The sequence below is a fragment of the Tachypleus tridentatus genome, chromosome 13 (assembly GCF_004210375.1).
Source record: "Tachypleus tridentatus isolate NWPU-2018 chromosome 13, ASM421037v1, whole genome shotgun sequence".
NCBI classification, from domain to species: Eukaryota; Metazoa; Arthropoda; class Merostomata; order Xiphosura; family Limulidae; genus Tachypleus; species Tachypleus tridentatus.
In genome coordinates, this window is record NC_134837.1 from 250,436,124 (window position 1) to 250,461,596 (window position 25,473).

Consider the following 25,473-nt stretch of genomic DNA (forward strand, 5'->3'; position numbering starts at 1 on the left):
GACAAAAGAAAAACTTGATATATAGTGTTAAACATTATTTTTATCAAGGTTTAATTGTGGAGTACTATCAATTTGATTTATTCTAGCATATACCAGTACCATAAGCTACCTTCTTTCTAAACTGTTAAGATAGTATATGGGTTACCATGACAGTTATTTCAAACTAAATTTGATAAGTATTTTCATTCAAATAGAACCCTTACAACATGCCCTTGGTAAAAATTATATGGGAATTCTGAATAATGATAAGTATTCTCACTTTGGCTCATTCAGTCGCCAACAGGGATCAGTGAAACATTACCATAATGATGAAATGCACGTTCTCTAATGGCATGGTAGAATTAGCTCCATAAAATGGAAAGCATGACACACTATGCTCTTGTCCTAACACTTTTGCACAGTATTGTACATCTAGTATAATTATAGGTAGGCAAACAGCTATTTTAAAGCATAAGGAAGAGTTTTGTGGTGGAACATTGTTTGTTTTAATATAACTGTCAGGTTTTGTATGCAATGGGCCGTATTCTTTACAGTTGGTTTCTGTGACTTGTTGGCGATAAATTTCAACAATAAACAAATGGCAAGCAATCTACTCGTTTTAAAATAATACGTTGAAACAATTCAAACATATATTTGTTGTTGTTTTTTTTTTTTTATTTTGGGTAAAGCTACAAGAAGCATATCTGCGCTAGTCGTCCCTAATTTAGCAGTGTAAAATTATGGAGGAGGTAGGTAATCATCATCACCCTTCGTCATTTCAACAGCTACTCTTTTACCTACCTGACCAACTTTAATCTGTGACTGTAACTTTATAATGCCCTCATGCCTGAAAAGGCGAACATATGTGGTGTGACTGAGATTCAAACCCATGGCATAACCTCCCATTGGGAGTCAAGTGCCTTCACCACCTGACTATACCAGGTCGAATATGAATATGTAAAATTAAAAGAAAACTCATTCTTAGTAATAAAAACAGTGAGTAATGTGTTTTAGAAATTGTCTTTTATTTTTCCAATACAAAAATTATTATTACACTTACTACAAAATTATACAAAACAGCTTATTTTAACTAACAATACATTTTATGTCCTTACCGAACTTTTATACATTTTGTTTTTAAAAACGGATTGGTAACACTGACACCATTGTTTTCAAGAAACATGGCTGCAAATCAACATCCTCCTGGGTACTCAAAAGGTGAAACGAGGTACGAAATTTAAAAGTGGAGTGTGAATACACGTTTCGGTAATTGGTTATACTGAGGTTATGATTTTGTATAATTTAAGTAATTATTAACGACAGCTCATATAAAAAGCTTAATTTGTAAATCTTATCTTAACATGAGTAAAATACATCGTATTTTTTAAGTGATAATGACAACTAATACAACGACAAATATGTTACTGAGTTGTAATATTGGTATTATGATAATAGTAGCTCGTTGCATGTAGATACTAATAATATAAGCAAACTTAGATCATGTGTGTTAAGATGAATCGTTTGTATGACAATTGTATTATTACTGTTTTGGTGCATAGACGATAGCTGAATTACAGTACGAATGAAATATTTATATTTGTCTGCCATTTTTTAAATTTTTGTTTAATAAAAAAGTTAAAGCAAAATCATTCAACGATCATTTTTAAGGCCTGTTTTCGTAGACCATCATCTCTGCGCTAATTGTATGGTTATTCAAGGGCAAATTATTAGTTATATTGTTGGGTAGTTACCAGTCATTATTGGTATGTTACTTAAGGGTATTTATGCAATAACCACAAATTCCTATCATTCATTGAACCAGGAGCTTATAAAGAAATATACATTGTTTCTTTTTCTAATATTTTAGAACTGTATTGGATTGTGATGGAGAAAGCCCCAACTCTGTGGGTTAAATATTTAATATGTGTAAGTAGGGAATGTAATATATTGGAAGAAAAATGTATTGCAAACTGAAATTTCATCACAGTGTTTGTTTTTAATTTTTCAGTCATAATGGAAAAAATTCAAATCAAATATTGCAGAGGGAGTACAGCCATCATACAACATAATGTGACTTCTTGCTGAATTTACTTAGTACTTAGTTTTTAAGTTATAGTGTTGTTTATATATTTTGTAAAGTTACTAACTCTTTATTAATATATTACAAGTCAAAAAATAATATGAACAGTTGAGGCCTTATGCTTATGGGCAAAAAAAAAAAATTACGTGGAGAGTTGGGACATACTTTTTTTGCTGTAACCCTGTACTGTACACTGCTAGACCAATGCTACTATAGAGTAAGATATAGATGGAATTGAACTTGGGACCTAGAAGAGATTTTACACCACATGATTGTTAAACTAATTAACAATTTCAACAGATAGTATGATTAAACCTGCAATGAATAAAACCCTGAAATTAAATGATATGTTGCTTTTAATGTTTCAATGAGAACAAGTACAACTGTGAAAGGATCATATGGAAGTTCTAAAACTTTTAAAAATCTAAAGATCAAGGTGATAGAGGGCCATTTTTCCATTGCTCCTTCATCACAAATAACCAACTGAAGTATCAAGACTAGACCAGATTGCAATTTTTCACATTTATAAATTTATCTAAAACAGGTTTAATTTAAACTAACTGATCACAGTACATCACAATAAAAATCATTGCTTAAGCTTATTACCCTGCCAGAGAAGTAAATTTGTGGAAGAATAAATATATGCCCAAGTTTCTATAGTATAACCTTGTTACCCTTCATACCTAGCATTTCATTTCCAACTTATTTACTCCATTATTCAAATAGATCAACCAAAAGGAAATTGTCAAATTCCTAAGAATTATAAATAATTGGATTAATTGAACTGCAGTTCAAAATTTGTTTAATAAACATTTTTAAACCAAGTATTAATATGGTAAAGTATCTTTCCTTCCTTTTTTTCAAAGTATATATCAAAACAGTTTAATGTAACACTCACAAACTGATGTTTTCCAGATACCTTGTGCTAGAACGTACCTAAGTAGAATTAAATGCATATAGTTCATTTCATGCTAACTCACCTAGGGCTTCCTAGTTCATATAATAGATTTCTTGAAAAAAAAATTCAAGCAAAATCTTCATTTTGTTGTCAGCCATGCAGTGTAGCTTTAGAACTGTAAATGGCTGAATAAACGAAAATGAAGTTTTTGCTTGAATTTTTTTTTTTCAATAAAAATCTGTGACATAAATTGAGAAAAGTTCTTTTTTCTTGGGTGAGTTGGCATGGAATGGCCCATACATAAAACAACGTGCTGATTAGATTTTAACTATAGAACTTGTATATGTAATTTTATGCACAGTATGAGTACCATTAAACCATTTTACACTTGTGATATAAATGAAAACATTATTTTTGTTTACTTTTAACATTCCAGCAGCAGATCATCATACATAATCTCAAACCAGATACTTTCACCTTTGCCTGATGATGTACAGCAGAAAATTGCAAGTGTTATTCCACCTCTGGGAAGACTTCCACCTTGGGATCCTTATTTCCAGGAGAATACTATTGCAGGTCAAGTTTCCAGAAAACAGTGTATGTTAGAGTTGGATAAGGAAGAATTTTTGCATAAAAGGTAGTTAGATATTTCTAAATATTTATTACATGTAAAATTATCGTTCTATACATACTAGGACTGAATGGATGACCAATTGTATTGTAACACAATATTACCGAGTAGAATAGAGCTTTGGGTATCTAATGATGGACAATTTCAAATTTAGTTTTAAGAGTTAAGTAAATTTTTGCATGGATGAGACACAGAGATGTTCTAAATGTATACTACAATAGAAAGTGGGTATGTCTAGTAAGCATAATATTTCAAATGTAAAAAGTAATTAAAATAAATTTCTGTTTCATCCAAAAAAATTATTTATTTTTTAACTTCATTTACTTATGTTTTTTGAATATACAACTTTATATACTAGCATTTGATTCAATGTCAACTCTCAAATTCTGAAATTGATGAGGGAAGAGGATAGCCAACATATGGGCTTAGTGGGAATAGGCTTATTTTAAAAGAATAAATGAAAGGAAATCCACTGAATATAAATTAAAAATTCTGAGAACTAATGAGAGATTAGATAATGTTTTGTTGATTGGCTTTCTTTGTGTATTGTAACTAAGTGTATTGAATTCAGGGACATATTGTATTAATGAAACATTTTTAGTGAAAAGCTTAAGGGAAGTGAAAAGGATGCAGATGAATTTCAGGGATCAAACTTTCCTCCCCTTGACATTGCCACTGTTCTTGTAAGAAGTTGTTTATAAAACTGTTTATTTATATTCCTTAAAACATCATCAATCACAACATCAAAATGTTTAATGAAATGTAAGAATACACATTACATAAAGTTGTTGTGCATCATATATGAAGTGTAGAACATAGCACTCTTGTGTGTTATTTCACACTTTGTTATCTGCTTTTTACTCATCCTTTTACCTTTTTTTTTTTTTTCAGTTATAAGGAATTCAGATGTGGAGAAGGAGGCTGTCAAGCCAGCTTTAATGATATCCTGTCTTATGAAAACCATTACAACAGCATTCATCATTACGTGTGTTCCCAATGTAAAAAATCTTTCCCTTCGGATCATCTGTTGTCCATACACATTACAGAAACACATAGTTCTTTCTTTTTCTCTGTTGCCAAGAAATCTGAAGAGGTTATGAATGTTTTTTAAAACTCATTTTTTCAAGTAATTTGACTAGTTTTCGTTTTTAGATCTACTTTGTGACATGTTATCTAAACCCAAAACAGCTTGTCTACAAAATAAATAATCCAAGAAAAACATTACCTGTTACACAAACAGTGGCTGAAAGAATTTACATCAGAATGTAACCAAGGCAATCAGTATTACTGGAAACATGGTTTAAAATTTCATGTTAAAAAGTAAACTATTTTGTGTATGCTTATGTGTATGTTAGTATTGATTAAAGAAAAGTGGCCAAGTTAGAAGTATCTCATGTTAATGTTTATAAAATTGGCAAACATCATGTTAAAATAATTCTCAACTAAATAGAGAATTTACGTTTTTTAGCAAGTAATTTTAAACAGTGTATCCAATAACATTATTTGCCTTGGCTGCATTCTGATATGAATTATTTTAGTTGCTGTTTGCATAACGAATAAGTTTTTTTCTTGGTCATGCTTTGTTTTTAACAATGAAGCTGTTTTTCGTTCTGATATCATATCTTTGTATGGAATACATTTAGGTTTATTATACTTGTATATTAGGACAAAAATTCCTTGCTAATATTAGTACCAGACACATAAAATGTTAATACTGCACTTCAATTATAAGTTACATCCAGAAGCCTGCCAGTTAGATAAAACATCTTTCAAAGCTTTTATATTAGTAAATCCATGTGAATAAACTGTGTACAGCAAGCACACACCACTCACATACTGAATAGTAAATAATACTGGAATACAAGTGAGTCCTATGTATGTATAACTAGTACAAGCTACAGTGCATGCAAGTATATAGACTTGTGTGTATGGAAAATAAACTTATGAATTAAACTCACAACTAAATCTAGAAGCTTGGACAAAGAAATACTGACTGTCAGCAAACAGTTAAAACTTACAAGTTTCACATGTTTACACAGTAAGCTAGCCTAAATTCCAACCATTCATATGAGCAATTTTAAATTTTACAAGCATTTTTACAAGAAACCTACTTGTCATAGTTCCATCAAATTTTACACAGAATCAAAAGTAATTGTATTGTTGATCTTTTCAAGGTTTAAAGAAAGTTTAAAATCTAGATTTTTTTCAGATAAAACCAACTTATTTCAGGTGACAAACACTTGCCAGTAAAGTGAACAAGAAGGAAGTGGTGATGTTAATTTATGAGACAAAGGCTGAGTTGATGGCTGAAATATGCACACAATAAAAACAAATTAAGTGTGCAAAAATGAAGAAAACAATATTAAATTTAGTTAGGCTGTATCTCAGTAATAACACCAAGGATTTATGTCATTTTATGTGTGCTAAGTAGTAATATCTTAGTGGTTTGTAGTGCCGAATATTTACAGCGTAGCTGATACAGTGGATGACTTTCAGATAGGTCAATTATGTATACACTTATCTTGTGTAAAAAGACACTTGTTAGTGGCTGCATATTTTGGAGCACTCATGCTTACTTCTTCCTTGGCTGCATGACACACTACATGAGTCTTGGTGCTTTTATGCAGTTTGATTTACACACAAGATTTTCTATCATAACAGTATTTACTACATTCTCAATTCAAGCAATAGTAAACAGATTAAATTTAGTTTTTCTTTCAAATATTTATGATGAAAAATATATATTTTTTAACTAGACATGTTTATTAAGTAATTTAGTAACTACAACACATTCTAAAGAAATATGAGATTATTTTACAATGTAAGTTTGCAGTGCTTGCATAATGTTTCAAGAATGAAGTTTCCACACTTGATACACTTGAAGTCTGTGATATTCAAGGCTCACTATAAAATTCAAACAAATATTGCTTGGTATTATATGATTCTACACAAAGCTTTTTTTTTACCCTAGGACTTGTACGTGTATATAGTTGAATGTATTTACGTTCCAGTGAGTGTCTAATTTTCAGTTAAACTTCTAACTTGGAGATGATAACTCATCTCTTCACACAGTTCAACTTTCTTTCACATGTCTCTAAAACATTTTTACACCATTAGCCTTGAGGCAATTCCTACATAACTTGTGTTTCAACATGAATGCCACTGGTGCATGATGACATCATCATGTGAAAAAATCCCTCCACTGCTAGTAGGGCTATGCAATCTTCATGTACAGTACCTTGCACTTGTGATAGTTTCATTCTTCTGTTTGACATTCTATTTAATAGTTGTTTAATTTTTTCTTCTTATCTCAATTAATTAAGATTTGCATTGTTAAAGAAACTTTGATTTGTTTCAATTGCATTAAATTTTATTGTGAATTCTCAAATGACAGTGATTTCTACTTAGTCCTGTGTAAGTGGCATTGTTCACAAAGATCTTATTTGTACTGTTGCTTTTGGAGACTTGTTAATTGTTATAGCCATTGTAGCTGTTGATCAACATGCTGTGGATTACTACGTGTTTACTGGGCCTCCTACATCTGTACTGTTGACTGAATTTCTCCTTAGTCAGGAATGATCTAACGGACAACATTAACGTAATTTGAATTGAGTAATACCATTTGATAAATAAGCTGATTATTCCAATCTCTCTCGGTATTTCATTCTCAGGTGTATTTTTTGATCTTTTGCCAACATTTTTTATTATTATTCATTTTTTACTCCATGATCCACAGTTTTTGAGGTTTGTCTTGTTTTTTTCCCATTTTTATTTATTAGGACTAATACTCTTTCCTTTTTCTAATGACCCCTCTTACAACTGAATGTCTTGTATCACTAATATTTATGACTTCTTTTGTCCTAACTTCTAAACTTTCTTTCTTCCTTTTCTTGATTCTATGTCCATGCTATCACTTTCACCAACTTTGTAATTGGATGCCCTACAATTTTGTGTTTTTGCCATCTTTTCTCTACCCTCCTGTATTCTCTCTCTCCTAACTTTGCCTTTTATCTAAGACACTTCTCTTTATCAGCTTATCCTGTTCTACATCCATTGCTTTATCCCTCTTTACTTTGTTACCCAGCTGTTGGGACTTATTGGGTCTATTTATGTTTCTCTTTAATGTGTTCCTTCATTTTTCTTGTGTGCATGTTATTTTGTCTGGTTGTCTTTCTTTTCATGGATACCTGCAGCAGTGTACCTTTCCCTGGGGATATGGACTAATGTTCTCTAGCTTCTGTTCAACTTATCTTCCTAGGTTTTCTCTTTTCTTCACCTCACCCTCTACTTCTCTTTTTTATCTAGATCAGTCTACTCTAACAGTTCCATTTCAGGTTCCAGACCTGAAATCTTTTTATCATTTTCCCTTTACTGGAAGTCTAATTCATCTATTCTTGTCAGTGACTTTCAGATAGTTATGATCCTGTAAGTACTTATCTCTTATCCTATTGTTATCCTCTTTTTCGGCAACAGTCATTTTTCCTTTTCCACCTTGTTTTTTCCTCACTACTCTTCCTATTGCCTTTCTTCTCCCTCCAACCTCATCTATAGTCATTTTTACTGAGTATACAGATAACCATGGTTCTCATTTCAGACACCTTTACGTACATCACATTTGTTTTCCATGTCAATCCACCTTTTTTGTGTTTTCCCATTCCTTGCTCTTTCTTTTGAATTAGTGTTGGCCCCTTTTTTATTCATTGATATCATTAAATCCTTTGCCATATTCATGGCTTGGAGCTGGTATTCCTTTTCTTGTACTCTTTACTTCTGCCCCTCAATGTGGATTCCTGTACATGGTGAGAGGACCTCCCAGGGAAGGTTCTGTTCTTTCAGTTTACCTCCTCTGGGATCTAAACATCCACCCACGTGTATGCCATGCCTGGCAACCCGTGAAGGGGAGGAGAGACACCACTAAAACACCACTTTGGCTTTGAATTCCTGTAGATGGGCAGTCATGGGGTGGTCCCTCCTTGGGTCAATCAGCTGGTCCACTTGGGCTAGGGTCAACCAAGTACCAATGTCAGATGTTCTCAGCAGGCATTGATTGTGGACATTGTATCTGATGATGGTGTTTGGGCATAGTGCTCATGAAACCCTGGCATTGCTGCAGTGTCCTCATTTGACATTATAGTGTGTCCCCTTATAGGGCTCCATGGTGGGTGGGGTCAGTGGGCACCGAAATTTTCCTTTTTTATTATGGATCCTCCAAATAAAATTTAAAAAAATAGTGAAAAAACAGTCCCTAGGTAAATGGCCACATCTTGAAGATTCTGAGCAGCAATCTTTAAAATCTCTAACACCTGTTGTGCCTCATTTTCTTATACTACATTCTCTTTCAGACAGACCTTTAGGACAAATATCTCCCTTTTCATTCAGAAGGGATTGGAGGGACTTGCTGGCTCTCCAAAGTCAGTTAAGAAGCTTTGATCTGGTGACATATTGGTGGAAACATCCACATCTCAACATAGTGAACTCCTCTTGCATTCAAAGGCAATTGGGAATATACTTATTGAGATTACACCTCATACTACTTTGAATTAATCATGAGTAGTTATTTTTGAAAGGGATTTGAAGAACATCTCTGAGTCAGAGATTCTCGCTGGTTTCTGCAGTGAGGTGTATCTCCACTAGGAAAGATGGAATAACGATGCCAACCAATATCCTCGTTCTGACACTTACATCACAATGTCCATCTGTCACCATCAAGGTAGGTTATCGTAATTGCAGGGTATGGCCGTACATTTCAAACCCTTTCTGATGTTTCTAGTATCAGCTGTTCGGTCACTCAAAGATGTCATGTCATGGTTCCCCGAAGTGTGCTTGTTGAGGTGGCAAGGACCATGATGCATGTGGGTGTGAAATGGACCCTCATTGCATCAATTGCAATGGCTCTCACTCATTCTACTTTTGTTTTTACCCTAAATGGTTGGAAGAAAAAGAGGTGCAGCATTTGAAAATGGTTCATAACATTACTTATCCTGAGGCTCAAAAGTTGCTGTCCACAACTTCATCTTGGATGTATGCTGCTGCTCTTCATTCCACAGCTACAGTGGGAGTGCAGACAGATCTCTCTGTGCCTCCAAAAGAATCGTTCTTGAAACAAATGAAAAGTCTTTTGACCTCATGGATAAAAAGTTAATAATCAACTTCAACATCCATCTCTGTCCCTTACATTTCAAAAAAGCCCAAGATCCACATCCTTTGGTTCTGGGTGCAGGAATTTCCTTGGATACATCTTCTCCCACCCCAAGATGTAAATCAATCATTCATTCACATTCTCAGTCACTGGAATCCCCTTTCAACAGCAAAGACCTGCCCAGTCGACCCAGGGCAGGATCCATGGAAATCAATAGACCTCCCTCAAATAAAGACAGTAAGGAAGAAAGACATGGTCATAAACAAAAGGGTTCTCCACCCAATTTGCCTACACATAAATAAAAATGGCCACCTTGCTACAATGGAACTGTTGAGGTTTACGTTCTAATCTGGAAGACATCAAAACACTGATTCCTTCCTACCATCCTATACGTCTTTCCTTACAAGAAACATTTATAAAACCTACCAATACAATCACCTTTTAGCAGTTTTTTTCTACAAAAATGACAAGCTATGTGATTGAGGGATTGCACTGTTTATTGTGCCCACTTTGTCTTTGCCACTCAACATACCCTTGGAGACCGTACCCATCTGTGATTCCTTGGGTCATTCCATCACTGTTTGTTCTCTCTACCTGCCCCTGGAGAGACATGATCAATCAGACCTTGATGCTCTCATTGAACAGTTACCGTCTCCATTTCATAATCCTGGGGGACTATAATTGACATCATCCCCTCTGGGAAGTGCTTATATTGATAGGAGGGGTTGCTTTGTAGAACGTATGCTCTCTGATCACAACCTTTCTTTTTTCAGTACTGGTTCTTCTACTTATTTTTATGCACCTAGTCAGTCCTTTACTACTATTGATCTCTCAATTTGCTCCCCTTCATTATTCTCCCGTTTTTCATGGACAGTTTACAATAATCTACAAGGCAGTGATCATATTCTTATAATTTTGATAGAGACTGGCCTTGGTCGATGCCACCTAACCCATGTGCCCCAATGGAAGCTGGATCACATAAACTGGCCCTCTTTCACTACTCTCACAAAACTTCATCCTGCCATCGTATGTAAGTCATCCATAGATGACTGTGTGGCAGCAGTAACTGTCTGTACTATACAAGCAGCTGCTCAGTGTATTCCTAAAACCTCAACATGTTTCCCACAATATCCTCATCCGTGGTAGAATCCTGTCTGCCACATTGCATGGAGGGCTCAAAAATGGGCCTGGAATACTTTCTCTAGATATCCCACACTATCTCACCTCATTGCTTTTCAGCAGGCCTGTGCACATGCTCAGTGGGTAAGATGTCAAAGCCAGAAGGAATCTTGGATTCAGTTCACAACTGGCATATCTTCTACCACCAGTTCCAAAGTCACATGGGACAAGATTTGAAAGATCAGTGAGCAATATAATCTGTCCCCCTCTTGATCTTGCTCTCCGATGGCCAGAAAGTAGCTGATCCCTGGAACATTGCCAATACTCTAGGTGAAAGCTTTTGCCAGGTATCTAGCACTTCTGTTTCTTCCTCCACCTTCTTAGCCATCAAGACTTTGGCAGAGCAATCACCTCTTTCCTTTTGAGCTGATTGTCTCTATGACTATAATTGTCCCTTTACATTGGTGGAACTAAAATTGACCCTTCATCGGTCTGGTAGTACCTCTGTTGGATCTGATGATGTACACTATAAAATGGTGCACCATCCATTTCCTGCTTCTCTTGCTATTCTTCTGATTGTTTTCAACTGGATCTGACAGGAGAATGTTTTTCATCATGCCTGGTGCCAGGCTATTGTCCTACCTTTCTCTGAGCATGGGAAGGATCCCAAGATTCCTTCAAAGTACCATCCAGTTGCTTTGACAAGCTGTATCTGTAAGACCTTAGAGAGGATGGTTAATGTTCATCTTGTTTGGTTCCTCGAATCAAACAACCTCCTCTTGCTTACCAAGTGTGGGTTTTAATGACAGTGCTCCACCATGGACCACCTGATTCAACTTGGAAACATTAATCAGAGAAGCCTTTCTCAAACGACAACATCTTGTATCAATATTCTTTTATATTGAGAAAGCTTATGATACAACATGGAGGTATGGCATTTTTCGAGACCTTCATATATGTGGGTTACATGAACATTTGCCCATTTTTATTTTAAAATTTTTTAATGAACAGGAGATTTCAAGTTTGTGTGGATTTGACACTTTCCCATTCTTTTCTACAAGAACTTGGAATCCCTCATGGCTGTGTTTTGAGTGTCACACTACAGTATAAAAATTAATGCCATCACTGAACAACTCCCTCCCACTGTTGCAAACAGACTCTATGTTGACGACTTTCACATCTTATGTCAGTCGTTGAACATGAGGTTATTGAGCAGCAGCTACAGACTGCCCTCAATCATTTACTGAAGTGGACCACAGCAAATGGCATTAACTTTTGCCACCAATTGGGTCTTCACTCTGATCCTGAACTCTGAATTCGTGAAGTTGTGCTGCCTGTGGTCCCTCAGACAAAGTTCTTGGGGCTTATCTTTAACCATCAGCTGACCTTTTTCCATACATCAAGCAGCTATGGATCAAATGTACAAGAACACTGAACATCCTTCATGTCCTCTCTTCCACCACTTGGAGAGCAGATCGATGTTCTATGCTGGATATATAGTGTGCTCTTATTTGATTGAAACTCGACTATGGATCACTGGTCTATGGCTCTGCCAGACAATCGGCCTTAAAGATGCTAGACCCTATTAATCATGAAGGACTTCAACTCTGCACTGGGGCTTTCCACATTTACCCAGTTCATAACTTATAAATAGTCTCATGAACCTTCTTTGCACCTCTGCCATTTGCAACTGTCTTTACTATATGCTTCAAAACTTTGTTCCTTACCAAAGCATCCCACCTGAGGTGCCTGGAATACTTTCCGTAGATATCCCACACTTTCGAACCACATCACTTTACAACGGGCCAGTGCACATGCTAGGTGGATAAGATGTCAAAGCCAGAATGAATCTTGGATTAAGTTCACAACTAGCATATCTTCTACCACCAGTTCCCTGAGACCAAGTTCTTGGGGCTTATCTTTGACCATGAGCTGACCTTTATACCACACTAAAAGCAGCTATGGGTCAAATGCACAAGAGCACTGAACATCCTCCGTGTCCTCTCTACTAGTAGTTGAGGAGAGGATCGATGTTCTGTGTTAAAGATATATCATGCTCTTATTCGATCAAAATTCGACTGTGGATCAATGGTCTATGGCTCTGTCAGACCCTCGGCCTCAAAGATGCTGGACTCCATTCATCATCAAGGACTTTGACTCTGCACTGGAGCTTTCTGCACCTCCCCAGCTCAAAGTTTATATGTAGAATCTCATGAATCTCCTCTGCAACTGTCTTTACTATATTTTTCGAAACTTTGTTCCTTACCAAAGCATTCCACCTGGAGATGTGTTTTCCTTCCTCAGTGGGCCTTACTTTTTCAGAACAGACGATTTGCCCTTGCTCCTTTTGGCCTTCTCATCCAGGCACAATTGGATGAATTGGGTCTGTCCATGGATAACATTGCAGAATCCACTGGTCAGCCCATCCCCCCATGGCTTATTACAGCCCCCAAATGTGACCTTTCTTTAAGTCATCTGAAAAAGGCAGATACTTCAGATTGGAAGCACCGTCGTTTATTTACTGAACATCTTTCAAAAAATCATTCCATTCCAATTTATAGGGATGGTTCCAAATTAGGTAATTCTGTGGGCTCTGCCATGTTTTATTGCGGTTCGGTGGTTGCGCGCAGAATCCCCTCTACAGCTTCTGTGTTCACTGCTGAACTGTATGCTGTATCTCTTGCCCTGGATCATATTGAAGCTGAGTGGTACTCCGACTGCACTATATATACTGACTCACTTAGTTCTCTACTGGCTTTGAAATCTTTTAACGTTGGCTCACACCCTGTTCTCGCTGATATTCAAAACTGACTGGCCCATTTCTCATTAACATCTACTTCTATCCAGTTTTTCTGGATACCAGGCCATGTTGGTATTCATGGGAATGAGCTTGCAGACATGGCAACTAAATCTATCTGCTCTGGCACTATCACCACTGCACCCATTCCGTACATGGACTATGGTCCTGTATTCAAGGCTCGGCTCCGTGCCAGCTGGCAGTCCACTTAGAGTGAGCAACGAGACAACAAGCTTTTTCAAATAAAACCCTATATTGGCCATCTAGCTTCCATAAGGTTCAGAAGGAGGAAATTGTTCTAACTAGACTACGCATGGGTCACAGTTTTTTAACTCATTGTTTTCTTGAATCTGGAACTGATGCACTTGTGTGAGGTTTGTGTAACACTCAAATCACTTAAGCCACATTTTACTTTCTTGTCATCGTTATGACTCTCAACGATGGCACTATTTTAAACATGTTCTGTCCCAGGGTTTGTCCATAACAATGGACAGTGTTATTGGTGTTGGTGACACTGCCCACCTTGATAAAGTTTTTAGTTTTTTAATGGCCATTAATCTTTTTAATGTCATTTAAGTGTTGGATATTTATTCATTACACCTTTTTAATTGTGGTTCCATTTACAGAGTCTCAATCTCTCTAGTTCAATTTGAAATTGGAAAATGGCCAGAACATTATATAACTAGACACCAGGACTGGAAAGGCCAACTTCAGGTGACTAACGCTGCTGTTTGAACTACTCGTTAATTGTCCTGGTAAGTTGTTATTACGATTTTGCTGCATGTCTTTTAACACTTTTGTTACATTACCTTTTGGTACTGGCCACAATGACACATAACCTGGAACCAGGACTGGAAAGACCAACTTCAGGTCTCTGATGGTGGCTCTTGTACTTACCTGTTAGTCTACCTGGCAGGTTATGATCATTACCATTCTGCTAAAGGAAGTCCTTTACAACTTTGTAGACTGGATGTCAACATTGGTTTTATGCGATTTTCTGTTTTTAATTGCTGTCTTGTTTTTACCTTCATTTCCTTTTACGAATTTTACTACATTTACTTTACTTTTACCTTTTTACGGGACATCTGGCTAATTTTTATTATGATTTTGCTATATGTCTTTTAACACTTTTATTATTTTACCTTTTAATAATGGCTGTTATGACAACATAACCCGGAACCAGGACTGAAAACGCCAACTTCAGGTGACTGACGGTGGTTCTTGTACTTACCTGTTAGTCTTCCTGGCAGGAAATGATCATTACCATTTTGCTAGAGAAAGTCCTTTACAACTTCTCTTACTGTGCTTTCTCTCTTAACATTGTAGACTCGGTGTCAACATTAGTTTTATGCTTTTTCTGTTTTTCAATGATGTTTTGTTTTACCTTCATTTCCTTTTATGTATTTTACTACATTTATTTTATTTTTACCTTTTTTACCGGACATTTGATGCAGATAGCCTAGCTGCTTTGTGTCATAAAACACTAAATAAATCAATCAATTTGCTGAACATCTTTCAAACCATCCTTTCATTCCTATTTATACACATGGTTCAAAATCAGGTGACTGTGTGAGCTCTGCCATGGTTTGTTGTAGTTCAGTGGTTGTGCGTAGAATCCTCTCTATAGCTTTTGTGTTCACTGCTGAACTGTACGCCATTTCTCTTGCCCTGGATCACATAGAAGCTAAGCAGTGCTAAAACTGCACTATTTATACTGACTCACTTAGTTCTCTACTGGCCCTGGAATTACTTCACCTTAGTTCTCACTCTGTTCTCGCCGATATTCAAAACCGACTGGTTCATTTTTTTGTTTAACATCTACTTGTATCCAATTTTTATGGATACCAGGCCACGTTAGTATTTGCAAGAACGGGCTCTCTGAAACTGCAGCTAAATCTGTCTGCTCTGGCACTGTCACTGCAGCGCTTGTTCTGTACATGGAACTATGGTCCTGTATTCAAGGCTCGGCTCCATATCAGTTGGCAGTCAATTTGGAGTGAGTGACGTGAAAATAAGCTTTTCTAAATAAAACCCTGTATTGGACTTTGGCCAATAAATGCTTCACTAAGGATCAGAAAGAGAAAGTTGTTCTAACTGGACTATGCATTGGTCACAGTTTTTTAATTTGTTGTTTTCTTTTGTCTGGGACTGATGCACCAATTTGTTGTCTGTGTAATACTCAGGTCACAATAAGCCACATTTTACTGTCTTGCTGCTGTTATGACTCTCAACGATGGCACCATTTTAAAGACATTCTGTCCCAGGGTTTGTCCATAACATTAGACAGTGATATTGGTGATGGTGACACTGTCCATCTTGAAAATGTTTTTAGTTTTTTAAAGGCCATTAATCATTTTAATGCCATTTAAGGTTTTTAATTTATGTATTAGACCTTTTTTAATGTGATTCCCTTTTAAGAATCACAGTCCATCTGGTTTGATTTGAAATTAGAAAATGGCTGTAACATTAAATAACTCAAAACCAGGTCTGGAAAGGCCAACTTCAGGTGGCTGGCACTGCTGTTTGAACTACCCATTAGTCATCCTGGTGAGTTGTTATTAAAATTTTGTTACAAGTCTTTTAAAACTTTTATTACTTTTTGAAAGTGGCCATAACATCAAATAACTTGGAACCAGTACTGGAAAGGCCAACTTCAGGCAACTGATGGTGGTTTTTTGTTCTTACCCATTAGTCTTCCTGGAGAGTTATGATAATTACAATTATGCTACAGAAAGTCCTTTACAACTTGTATTACTGTAGTTTTTCTCTTAACATTGTAGACTAGATGTAAACATTGGTTTTATGCTATTTAAGTTTCTTTCTAAACTTCATTTTGTTTTACTTTAATTTTAACTTTTTTCCAGATGTTTGGTGCAGACAGCCTAGCTGCTTTGTGCCATAAAACACTAAATCAACCAACTCAATACTTCTGTTTATTCATTCTTTGGTGGTTTTCTCCCTTTTTTATAGGTGTCTTCTTATTTGGGGAAGAGACCCTGGGACCTAAGTCCTTTATTATGCCCAATGTTTGGTAGTTTTGGACATTTTCTTCATTTCTTGTCTCAAGTATTTTCAGTCTTCTCCTTTTTGCCTGTGAGCTATGTCATATCTGGTAACCAGGTGATTTATTTCTTGTGTAAGAGTTTCTTTTACTTTTAGGGACTCTTACTTCTCTTGAATCCTTTATTTCTTTGAGACATGCACTCATATCTCCAACTATGGATCTTGCAGACCCAGGTGTTTCTTTATTGAGGTGTATTGTCTTTCTTTGTGAACTTCTCCTTGAGGAATTATTATGATGATTAGACTGTGCTCATACTACTTGCAGCATTCCCTTACCACCTCTAAAACTGGATCTCATTCTTCATCAGTGCCTCCCTCTCTTTGATTCAGGCATATATCTGGATAAGAACAGGGCTTCCAACATTTGCTCAACATCACATTGCTTGACCTTTTAAATATTAATTGAGCATGTTTCCATTTCTGTCCATATTGGGGGATCACTTGGTCATGTTTTAATCAATCAATTATATGGTTGTTTCTCGCACTCTTGATCCGTGAAGCATCAATTTTTGGATTCTCTGCTGTAAGGAATGAAACATACTCTTCTGAGCCCTTTAACATCAGATTTGTCCTATTGCCTGTCATTTTCTGGAGACTTCAAATCTTCTTGATGGGTTATCTCTCTTGGACTAGTCAGCATTCTCTCAACAGAATTATCAATACATTCCAGGTTTTTTATAGGATTTATTCTTTGTTAAATATGCCCTTCATGGTTCCATTTTGCCACCTTTCTCAACTCTGTGCTTTTACTCTTCTGTTCCCATATTCCTTATCCTTCAGCTATTGTTGTCAGTTTTCTCATTTAGGCCTTGTTTCTCCTCTTTCTATATGCCTACTCTGTTATTTATCTTATCCCTCAGGCCCTAAACTTTACACATTACTTTCCTTGTCAAGTCCTGTTGTTGGTGCCCTCTGACCATCTCACCCTTGGTCCACTGAACATTCAGACTCCCTTCCTCTCCCCAGTATCCCTTCTCTTTTGCTACACCCTCTTGCATCTTTTTTGCATTTATGAATATCTTCCCTTTATCCCCATGCATGGGATGTGCCTGATCCATCTCCTGTTCAGGTGCATTTTCTAATTGTGTGTCATTCTTCTTGCCCTTTCACTGTCTTTGTCTAACAATGACTGCGACAGTCCTTTTAGTGCTACTTTCCTCCTTCCTACTGACTATGATAAAGTAAATCACTTATCTGCCTCTTTTTAGTTTGTTGGTCTTTGCCTTTACCAGTCATCAAGATGTTTTGTTCATGACATTTTATCTATCTGGATACTACACTCTCATTTCTTCTTTCATTATCTTCTCTTCTCCTTGCCCAATTCATATGCCTGACTGAGACCTTAATGGGGTTTTGCATAATCTCATATCTACACCATTTGAGCTTCTAACTTTTTGATTTTTTGTACCATCTTTCTTTTGTCTTGCACTTATGATTACTGAAGGCCAAATACCTATACTATGGATACTTCTCTCAACCTCTTCTACTGAAGTTATATACTCCTCTCCCTGGACCAGACTTTCATCCTTAAAGACTTTGATTGTTTGGAAGGATAATCATACTTCTTTCCTATTTTCTTTGTCTTTCATTGATTTGACTGTTTGGACCTGGATTTCCACCTGGATCCTGTTTGGGCTGTTCAAGGTGCCTTGTCATCTACTTCTCTGCTATTGTCTATCCCTACTCATCTCCTCCTTCCTTTACTGGATAGGTAAATCAATGACTCCAACTAATATATTCACCATGGGTCGTGGGTGTCAGCATGGTATTTTGTATTTCTTTGCATTCAATTTGTCATATATCTTATTCCCTTATATCCATCCTTCACTGATCCCAGGATGTGATTCTGTGAACAGACATATGAACAACTCTCCATACATTCATCTCCATCTCTACATCTTGTAATGTTTTATTTCCTGATAGTCTTTGATTTCCACTGGTTGCCATTGTTCAGTCACCCCATTATCTCTGAGAAGAATACATACTATTTTTCTTTCAAAGCTCTTTTTTTTTTTAATTTCACAATATCCCACCAGGTAGTTGGTGCTGCCTTTCCATATTATACTTACTCAAAGTCCTCAGCAAGTCAGGATAATAAAAAGTGTCTATATCATCCACCCTGCAAGACCACTTAAGGTATCCTCATGGATACATATTTATTCAATTGTTGAATTCAGATTACACCTATTCCATGGACTATCGTGTAGAAAGCCAGCAGCAAGGAAATTTTCTGTCCACTTCTTTAGCTTGTACCTGCTGGCTTTTAAAAATGTTCTCAGTAAACGACCTATCCTGCTAGAGGTTTGATGAAACCTAGACATTTCTCTGTGTGTCTTCAATATAAATGCTCCATTCCTTTGTTGAGTGAAGCATTAGAGATCCTTTCCATTGACGTGGTGGACCGTGGAGAACCCTTGCTAGTTGGCTTATCACAATACAGTAAAAATTAGGACAGTGATAACACTATCACCCCTCTAAGCCATAACTTGTACCATTTGTGCCTTTCTCTTGGAATCTGTGCATGTTCAGTTCAGTTGAGGTGAGTGCACAATACATATATACTTGATCTGTTCTCCTCCTGCATCTGGAGTCTATTCAGTAGAGCTGAGGTGAGCAAATAGTGTGGTCTGAACATGTCCCAACTACACTGCAGTAACTCTCCAGTAATTCTGTTGATCCAGTATAAAGTTGTTTCTCAAGAAATTAAAGGAAAATATCCAAAATACATTGGTTAAATATAGTTTTTAACATTTTTTGTGGCACATGCCAAAAATGAAAAATTTAAACTGCACACCTAGACCTATTCTGTGTAATGACAACAAGTAGGTGCACCAAGCAAGTATTTTTCCACTCTTGGGAGAAGTCAGGTCAAAACCAGCCTGGCCACACTTCCCTTGGCTTCAATCACACATATGTTTTGTCGGTCATTACCATGTAATATTCCCTGTGATTATGTTTGTGCCAGACTTTCTAAAAACACTTAAACATAAGTTTTCTATATTTATTTGCTTGTTTCCTATGTCTTATATTAGGTTAGTTTTTCTTTGGGTGTCCTAAAATTAGTTTACACGTCCTCCCTTTATAACACTAAGCCATTGGGAAAATAGCAACCAATTTACATCATTCTATCTAATTATCTCCCTCAGATAAATGAGAGAGTTATTGTACACATATTGGCTCACCGATCACTTGTGTAAAAATGCTCAGACAGTCATGTTCTCATTTTCTCTGTCATTGTGATGTGTGGAACTCACTTCTTCTTCCTTTATGTACCAGGTGAAGAGTATATCCTGATGAAGACAAGAGGCAGTCCTGTGCCTTTATGGAACCCTTGTCTTCAGGTGCCACATTCCTTCAGGCACTTTTTGAAGGGTGTTAATCTAGGTAAAAGTTTACACTGGCCCCTTCCACCACTTTAACATGGTATTCTAGCTGAAATGTGTGGAAAGGTGGGTTATCATTCTCTAAGTTTATGAAGTGTATTTACAGTAGATTCCTCTCTGCACTTCCATATCTTTCCTCCCCACTTCTGGTGCAAATTCTTCTCTTGTACCATCAAAGGTTGAAGTTATCACACGTACAACTGTGTACAAGAAGTTACAGTTTTTGTCACCTTTCTATGAGTGGAGAACTTTGGCTGCTTTATAACATCATACTTCACATTAAGACGTGAAATTAGGTGGAAGTTGCTTCAAGACTATTGACACACATCTCTCTTAGACAGGCACATGAAGAAGGTGGCTGAACTGTGTGAGGAGGTATCAATCGAAACACTTTCACATTAGAAAAATCTTTAAAATTAGAAAGGAGTATTGTCTTTACACATCAACACAAAGTAATGTTGTTAGGAATTGCATAGAATTATAATATTTAAACATCTCTTTATACCAATTAAATGACTAGAACATAATAGTGCAATCCACACAGTGTGAATATTTATGTTGCTGTATAAACTGTTAGTTGTGTCTTACTTTTCTTTTGAAAATACAATGTTATATTGCACTGTAATCCTTTTTAACACATCTTTATCTTGTCACTTGAAACTATTGTGAAAACAGTTGCTTCTTTACTGTGTTGTTATAGCCATTATTTGAATGTTTGGTGGAAGGCTGTATGTTGAAGTTCAAGGAGCCTCAAGAAAGGAAAGAACACTTGATAAAAGAACACAAGTATCCTGCAGATTTTAGATTCAGTACCGTTAAACAGAAAACAACACAGAGGTATCAAGCTATCATTTTGTTTTAATATTAATTATAAAATTCTAAATTAAAAATAATAGTATCATAAAAGATGTGTGCCCATTTAAAAAATGTACAAAATCAAGATATTTAGGTTATACATAGCATTATGTTCATTAAAATAAGTTTTGAAATTGCAATTGTCAGCCTTAAGTTTTCTTATTTAAGCCCTTTGTTAGAGTTTTTTTTATTTATGTTGGACATCTCCTGAAGACATTTAATTTAATGTCCTAAAATAATATACTGATGTTCTTTCACATGTTGTATGTGTATCAGAGATCAGTTTTAGAAGTAATAAAGGTTAACCCTATGATATCTAGTGCTTCTGTTACCTGAGAGGAAAATTACACCATAAAATTAAAGCTTTTATTTTTAACTTCTAAAATTTGAGATTTATTCGGTAAAAAAAGTTTATACATTTAAATTATTCATACAAATTGTGATTTAGGGTTGATTTCAGCATTCACTAAATGAAAAGTTAGTATTTATGAATATCTTGAATTTATTTTTCTCAGTTCAGTATGGTAAAGTGGTATGTCTGTGGATTTACAATACTATAAACCAGGTTTTGATACCTCTGATAGGAACAGCACAGATATCTTATTGTGTAGCTTTGTGCTTAATTAGAAACCAGTAAACCTTGTGAATTCAAAAAAAGTGTCAGTTATTGATTTTAGATAATCTTGTTTTTCCACCTTGATTTTCATGATGTTATGTATTTTTCTGATACAGTGGTTTTTAGAAGTCATGCACTTTTTATCTAAACACTTGATAAAAGCAATTCTTAATCAGTGATGTCGAGAAAACCCACTTGTAGAGAAAAATATTTATGTAAAAACGGCTCTACTTAAAAAATTTTCTTAACCAAAATGAGCCGTTTTATATAAAAAAGCAATTCTTGCATTATTTTGAAGTTTATAAACTCATGTGACTTCCAGTTCAGAGAAGACTTGCATAGAGATCTTGACAAAGTGATAAAAGCTTAGCTTGGTGATATGTTGCTGAAAGAAACTGTATTTCTGAATAACTTCCACTTCAACTACTGTCATAATTTTCTTTTAATGATTACAAAAAGCTTAATTACTGCATTTTGTATTTCATTTGAATTATGATATTACAGTACATAGGAAAGAAAGTGTTTCTCATAGATCGAAATCAAGTTCAGAATTGTGAGGCCTAGTTAGGTCATTTTCAGTTTTCAATTTTCTGACAAGACGTGTTTTTTAGCGTGTGTTTACATTTAGCCTTTTTGGTCTAAGTAAGTGCTTGAATAAGTTGGTAGTTGTTGACTATTATATATATAAATATATATTAGTATTTATTAGGTTCTAATACATGTAAGTGTAATATATGAAATACACTATACCATTAGGAAATTGTGATTTAATATGTGCATTATTATACTTCAGTTGTAAAGAACACATGTGAAAAGTATTTATGGCTATACATTTAAAAGTGCACTAATATCTCTAAAGAAACTTCAAATTTTGTAACTTTTTTACACTGTGACTACAAAGTATGCTACAAGTATATGCTAACTTCAGTTCCCACAACACTGTTTTCACTTGAATTTTAAGCTACAGAATTCCACATATGCATCTATACTGGTATGTTTTGTAATTCTGTCTAAATGTTCAATAATTTTCAGTAGGCCTGACAACAGAGGTTTAGTGTTAAAGATACAGGCATAAGATGTGACTTCAAAATTTCTTGGCCCAACATGGCCAGGTGGTAAAGGCACTCAGTTGGTAATCCAAGGGTTATAGATTCAAATCCCCATCACACCAAACATGCTTGCCCTTTCAGTCGTAGGGGCATTATAATGTTATAGTCAATCACACTATTCATTGATAAAAGAATAACCCAAGAGTTGGTAGTGGGTGGTGATGACTAGCTGCCTTCTTTCTAGTCTTACACTGCTAAATTAGGGACGGCTAGAGCAGATAGCCCTCGTGTAGATTTGTGCAAAATTCAAAAACAAACCAACAATTAAAATTTCTTTATTAATGAAGCTTTACTTTTTACAGTTCTTTACTTAAACCATTAATCTTGTATGTTGAATTACCTATGTATTACAGGCATTCACTGTACAAGAAGCTTAAACTGATGTAACCATGCTTTATGTATCATTTTCTGAAGTGTGTCAAAGCCATTTATAAAAAACAAAACAAAATCATTGTTATTTAGCACATAATGTTCTGTTTACCATGGAAACTCAAAATCTGGTTTGTAGTGGTGTAAGTCTGTAAACTCACTGAGAGACAAATGCATCTAAATACCAAAAAATAATTTCTGTAGCTTGAATATACGAAGAGTACTGTACATTGTTATATTATAAATTGTTTTTTATTGAAATTATTACATTGTTTTTTAGTTTATTCAATAATTTTAATCCATTCATGTAGAATTATTGAAACTTAAAAATGTTTAGTCTTAAAAAAGTGTGGTTTTACATTTAAGTATTGCATGTGAAAATTTGGTAGATGGACTTACATATATAGTTTCAATTATACTTTAAGAATTTATAAGTGTTTGCCTGAAACATTTCATAAAAATGTGCATGGTTAAACCTACATAAAAGTGAGTTTAATTACTTAGCATCTTATGAGAGATTTTTAAATAAGAACCACTGATTATAGCACTACCAAAGACGTCATGGAAACGAATGAGGTGTGTTACAAAGTAAAAGACTTAAACAATAGAAATAAATCCAATAAAGTGGATAAACCAGGTGGAGAAGAACCAATTAAATATCAGACCAGGTTAGGATCATTTTTATATTTAATAAAAGTTTTTAGCTAGTTGATTTAGGTACTTGGTGAAGTGATTATTTAATGTTTTTTACAGCTCAAAATAAGTCCTTAGATCAAAAGGAACATTTCAATCTGTAATTCATGAAGTTTTAGTTCAGATAGTTTCAAATGTATGAAATATCACTTATAAAAAATTATATGTTAATGAAAAGTTAGGCAAACTTCAAGGTTATCTTTTCTAAAATTACTTTTTTTTTCTAGCAGTGTAAACTTAATAATTCTGAAAATTGTGTGTGTTCAGCCTTAGAAACTTTAATAATTTTTAATACAAGAACTACTAGTCTTATCCAAAATGCTAACAACAGTGACTGTGCTCTATTAGTGAAATTGGAAATAATGTATGAATCTTATGGGTAATTATTTTAGCTTTTTATTTTAAATAAAATCTCATATTGGGCACGATTTCTGGAATGTGTGTTTGTATGAATGAAGTAACAGATCATACAGAAATCCCATTTCTGATGACTGCCCTACCCATCAATTTATGGTATGTGTTTACCATTTGATTATCATCCATTGACCATAAACTGTCATAAAAGCGTGAGTTACATATTCAGTTTGTTGTGTTTTGTTTTTTAATGCAGTGATTTTGATTTTCTATAGAGTTCCAAAAACAATATGTTTTGGCTTTGGAAGTTCCAGAGGGTTCCACCGTGGAGCACCATCATCTCGAGGTAAAGGGAAGACTAAACATTGGCACCAGACTTCTGAAACTGGGAAAAGTACAACTAATGTAGAGGATATTAGTATGCAAGATTTAGAAAAAGCCTTAGATGATGGAAGAAAGTAAACACTTGGTATGCAATCAAATGAATACGTGTGTATACTTACATAAAACCAGTTTTTTTAAGCCATTACCAAAGTGTGTAAGAATAGCAGTTCACGGCTACATCCTTCAGGTTATTTTTGTGATAAACCTAATATAAGACTGAATTGTGTGTACAAGACAACTCCATAAGTGAAGGTAATTGCTGTGGATTGTATGACATAGGTGATAATTCAATATCCTTTTAGAACCTGTATAATTTCCTGCTTTTTTTTCTTCTTTTTTTTCTCCTTCAGATTATAAAATTAACATTAGTAAAACATTCTACTGAACAGTAAAATTATATTCTTCTCTGGGATAAGATAATGTACTTAAGCATTGGTTTTTGTATATTTAATTTTATTCTAGCATAACTACAAAAAATTACAAGTAATACTGTATGCTGTCAGCTTTGTTTGTGAATCATTTAATGTTTTCAATTTTGCTTTGTATTTTTACATTAGATATACTTTGGAGTTTAATTAATGATATAGTATTTAATTGTTCCTGTATCCTGGTTTTATATTGATTACAATAAAAACAAACAGTTGAGCCATTGAGCACAAGTAGACAAGATTGTGATAATTAGTTATGAAACCTAATCTTATTGGATTCTATCATTTATAGGATATTTTTTATCACTGTATTATATCTTGATAAATATTGTTCTCATATTACCACCAGTAAAAAATATAGTTAGGGTATAATGCACTCATATACGTTTTACTTAAAGTAATTTAAATTTACTTCATGGAAAACATGTTACCTTCTTCACAGTTCTTCATCAAATCAAATTAATTGATGAATATTGTAGACCATGTTTAAGTTTATTTTCACACTCATGGGAAGTTATTTTCTGAAACCATGCTATGAAGTTAAAATGAGTCCATCATAAAGGAAACCAGACAAAG

At 35.0% G+C, this 25,473-nt stretch overlaps 1 protein-coding gene across 4 annotated transcripts; it reads left to right on the forward strand.

Moving 5' to 3' along the window:
* The first annotated feature begins 1,101 nt into the window (after positions 1-1,101).
* l(2)k10201 (zinc finger protein 511 lethal (2) k10201) lies at positions 1,102-25,128 on the forward strand. Of its 4 annotated transcripts, none has more exons than XM_076477176.1 (6): positions 1,102-1,207; positions 3,394-3,594; positions 4,480-4,681; positions 20,790-20,926; positions 23,584-23,706; positions 24,361-25,128. In XM_076477176.1, exons 1-6 carry the CDS (start codon positions 1,161-1,163, stop codon positions 24,545-24,547), a joined length of 897 nt encoding a protein of 298 aa, XP_076333291.1. In that variant the 5' UTR covers positions 1,102-1,160; the 3' UTR covers positions 24,548-25,128. The 4 variants fall into 4 exon arrangements, with proteins under 4 accessions (XP_076333291.1, XP_076333294.1, XP_076333292.1 ...); XM_076477177.1 differs by having other exon boundaries at positions 1,124-1,207; positions 3,397-3,594; XM_076477178.1 differs by having other exon boundaries at positions 1,144-1,207; positions 3,400-3,594.
* Positions 25,129-25,473: the final 345 nt, after the last annotated feature.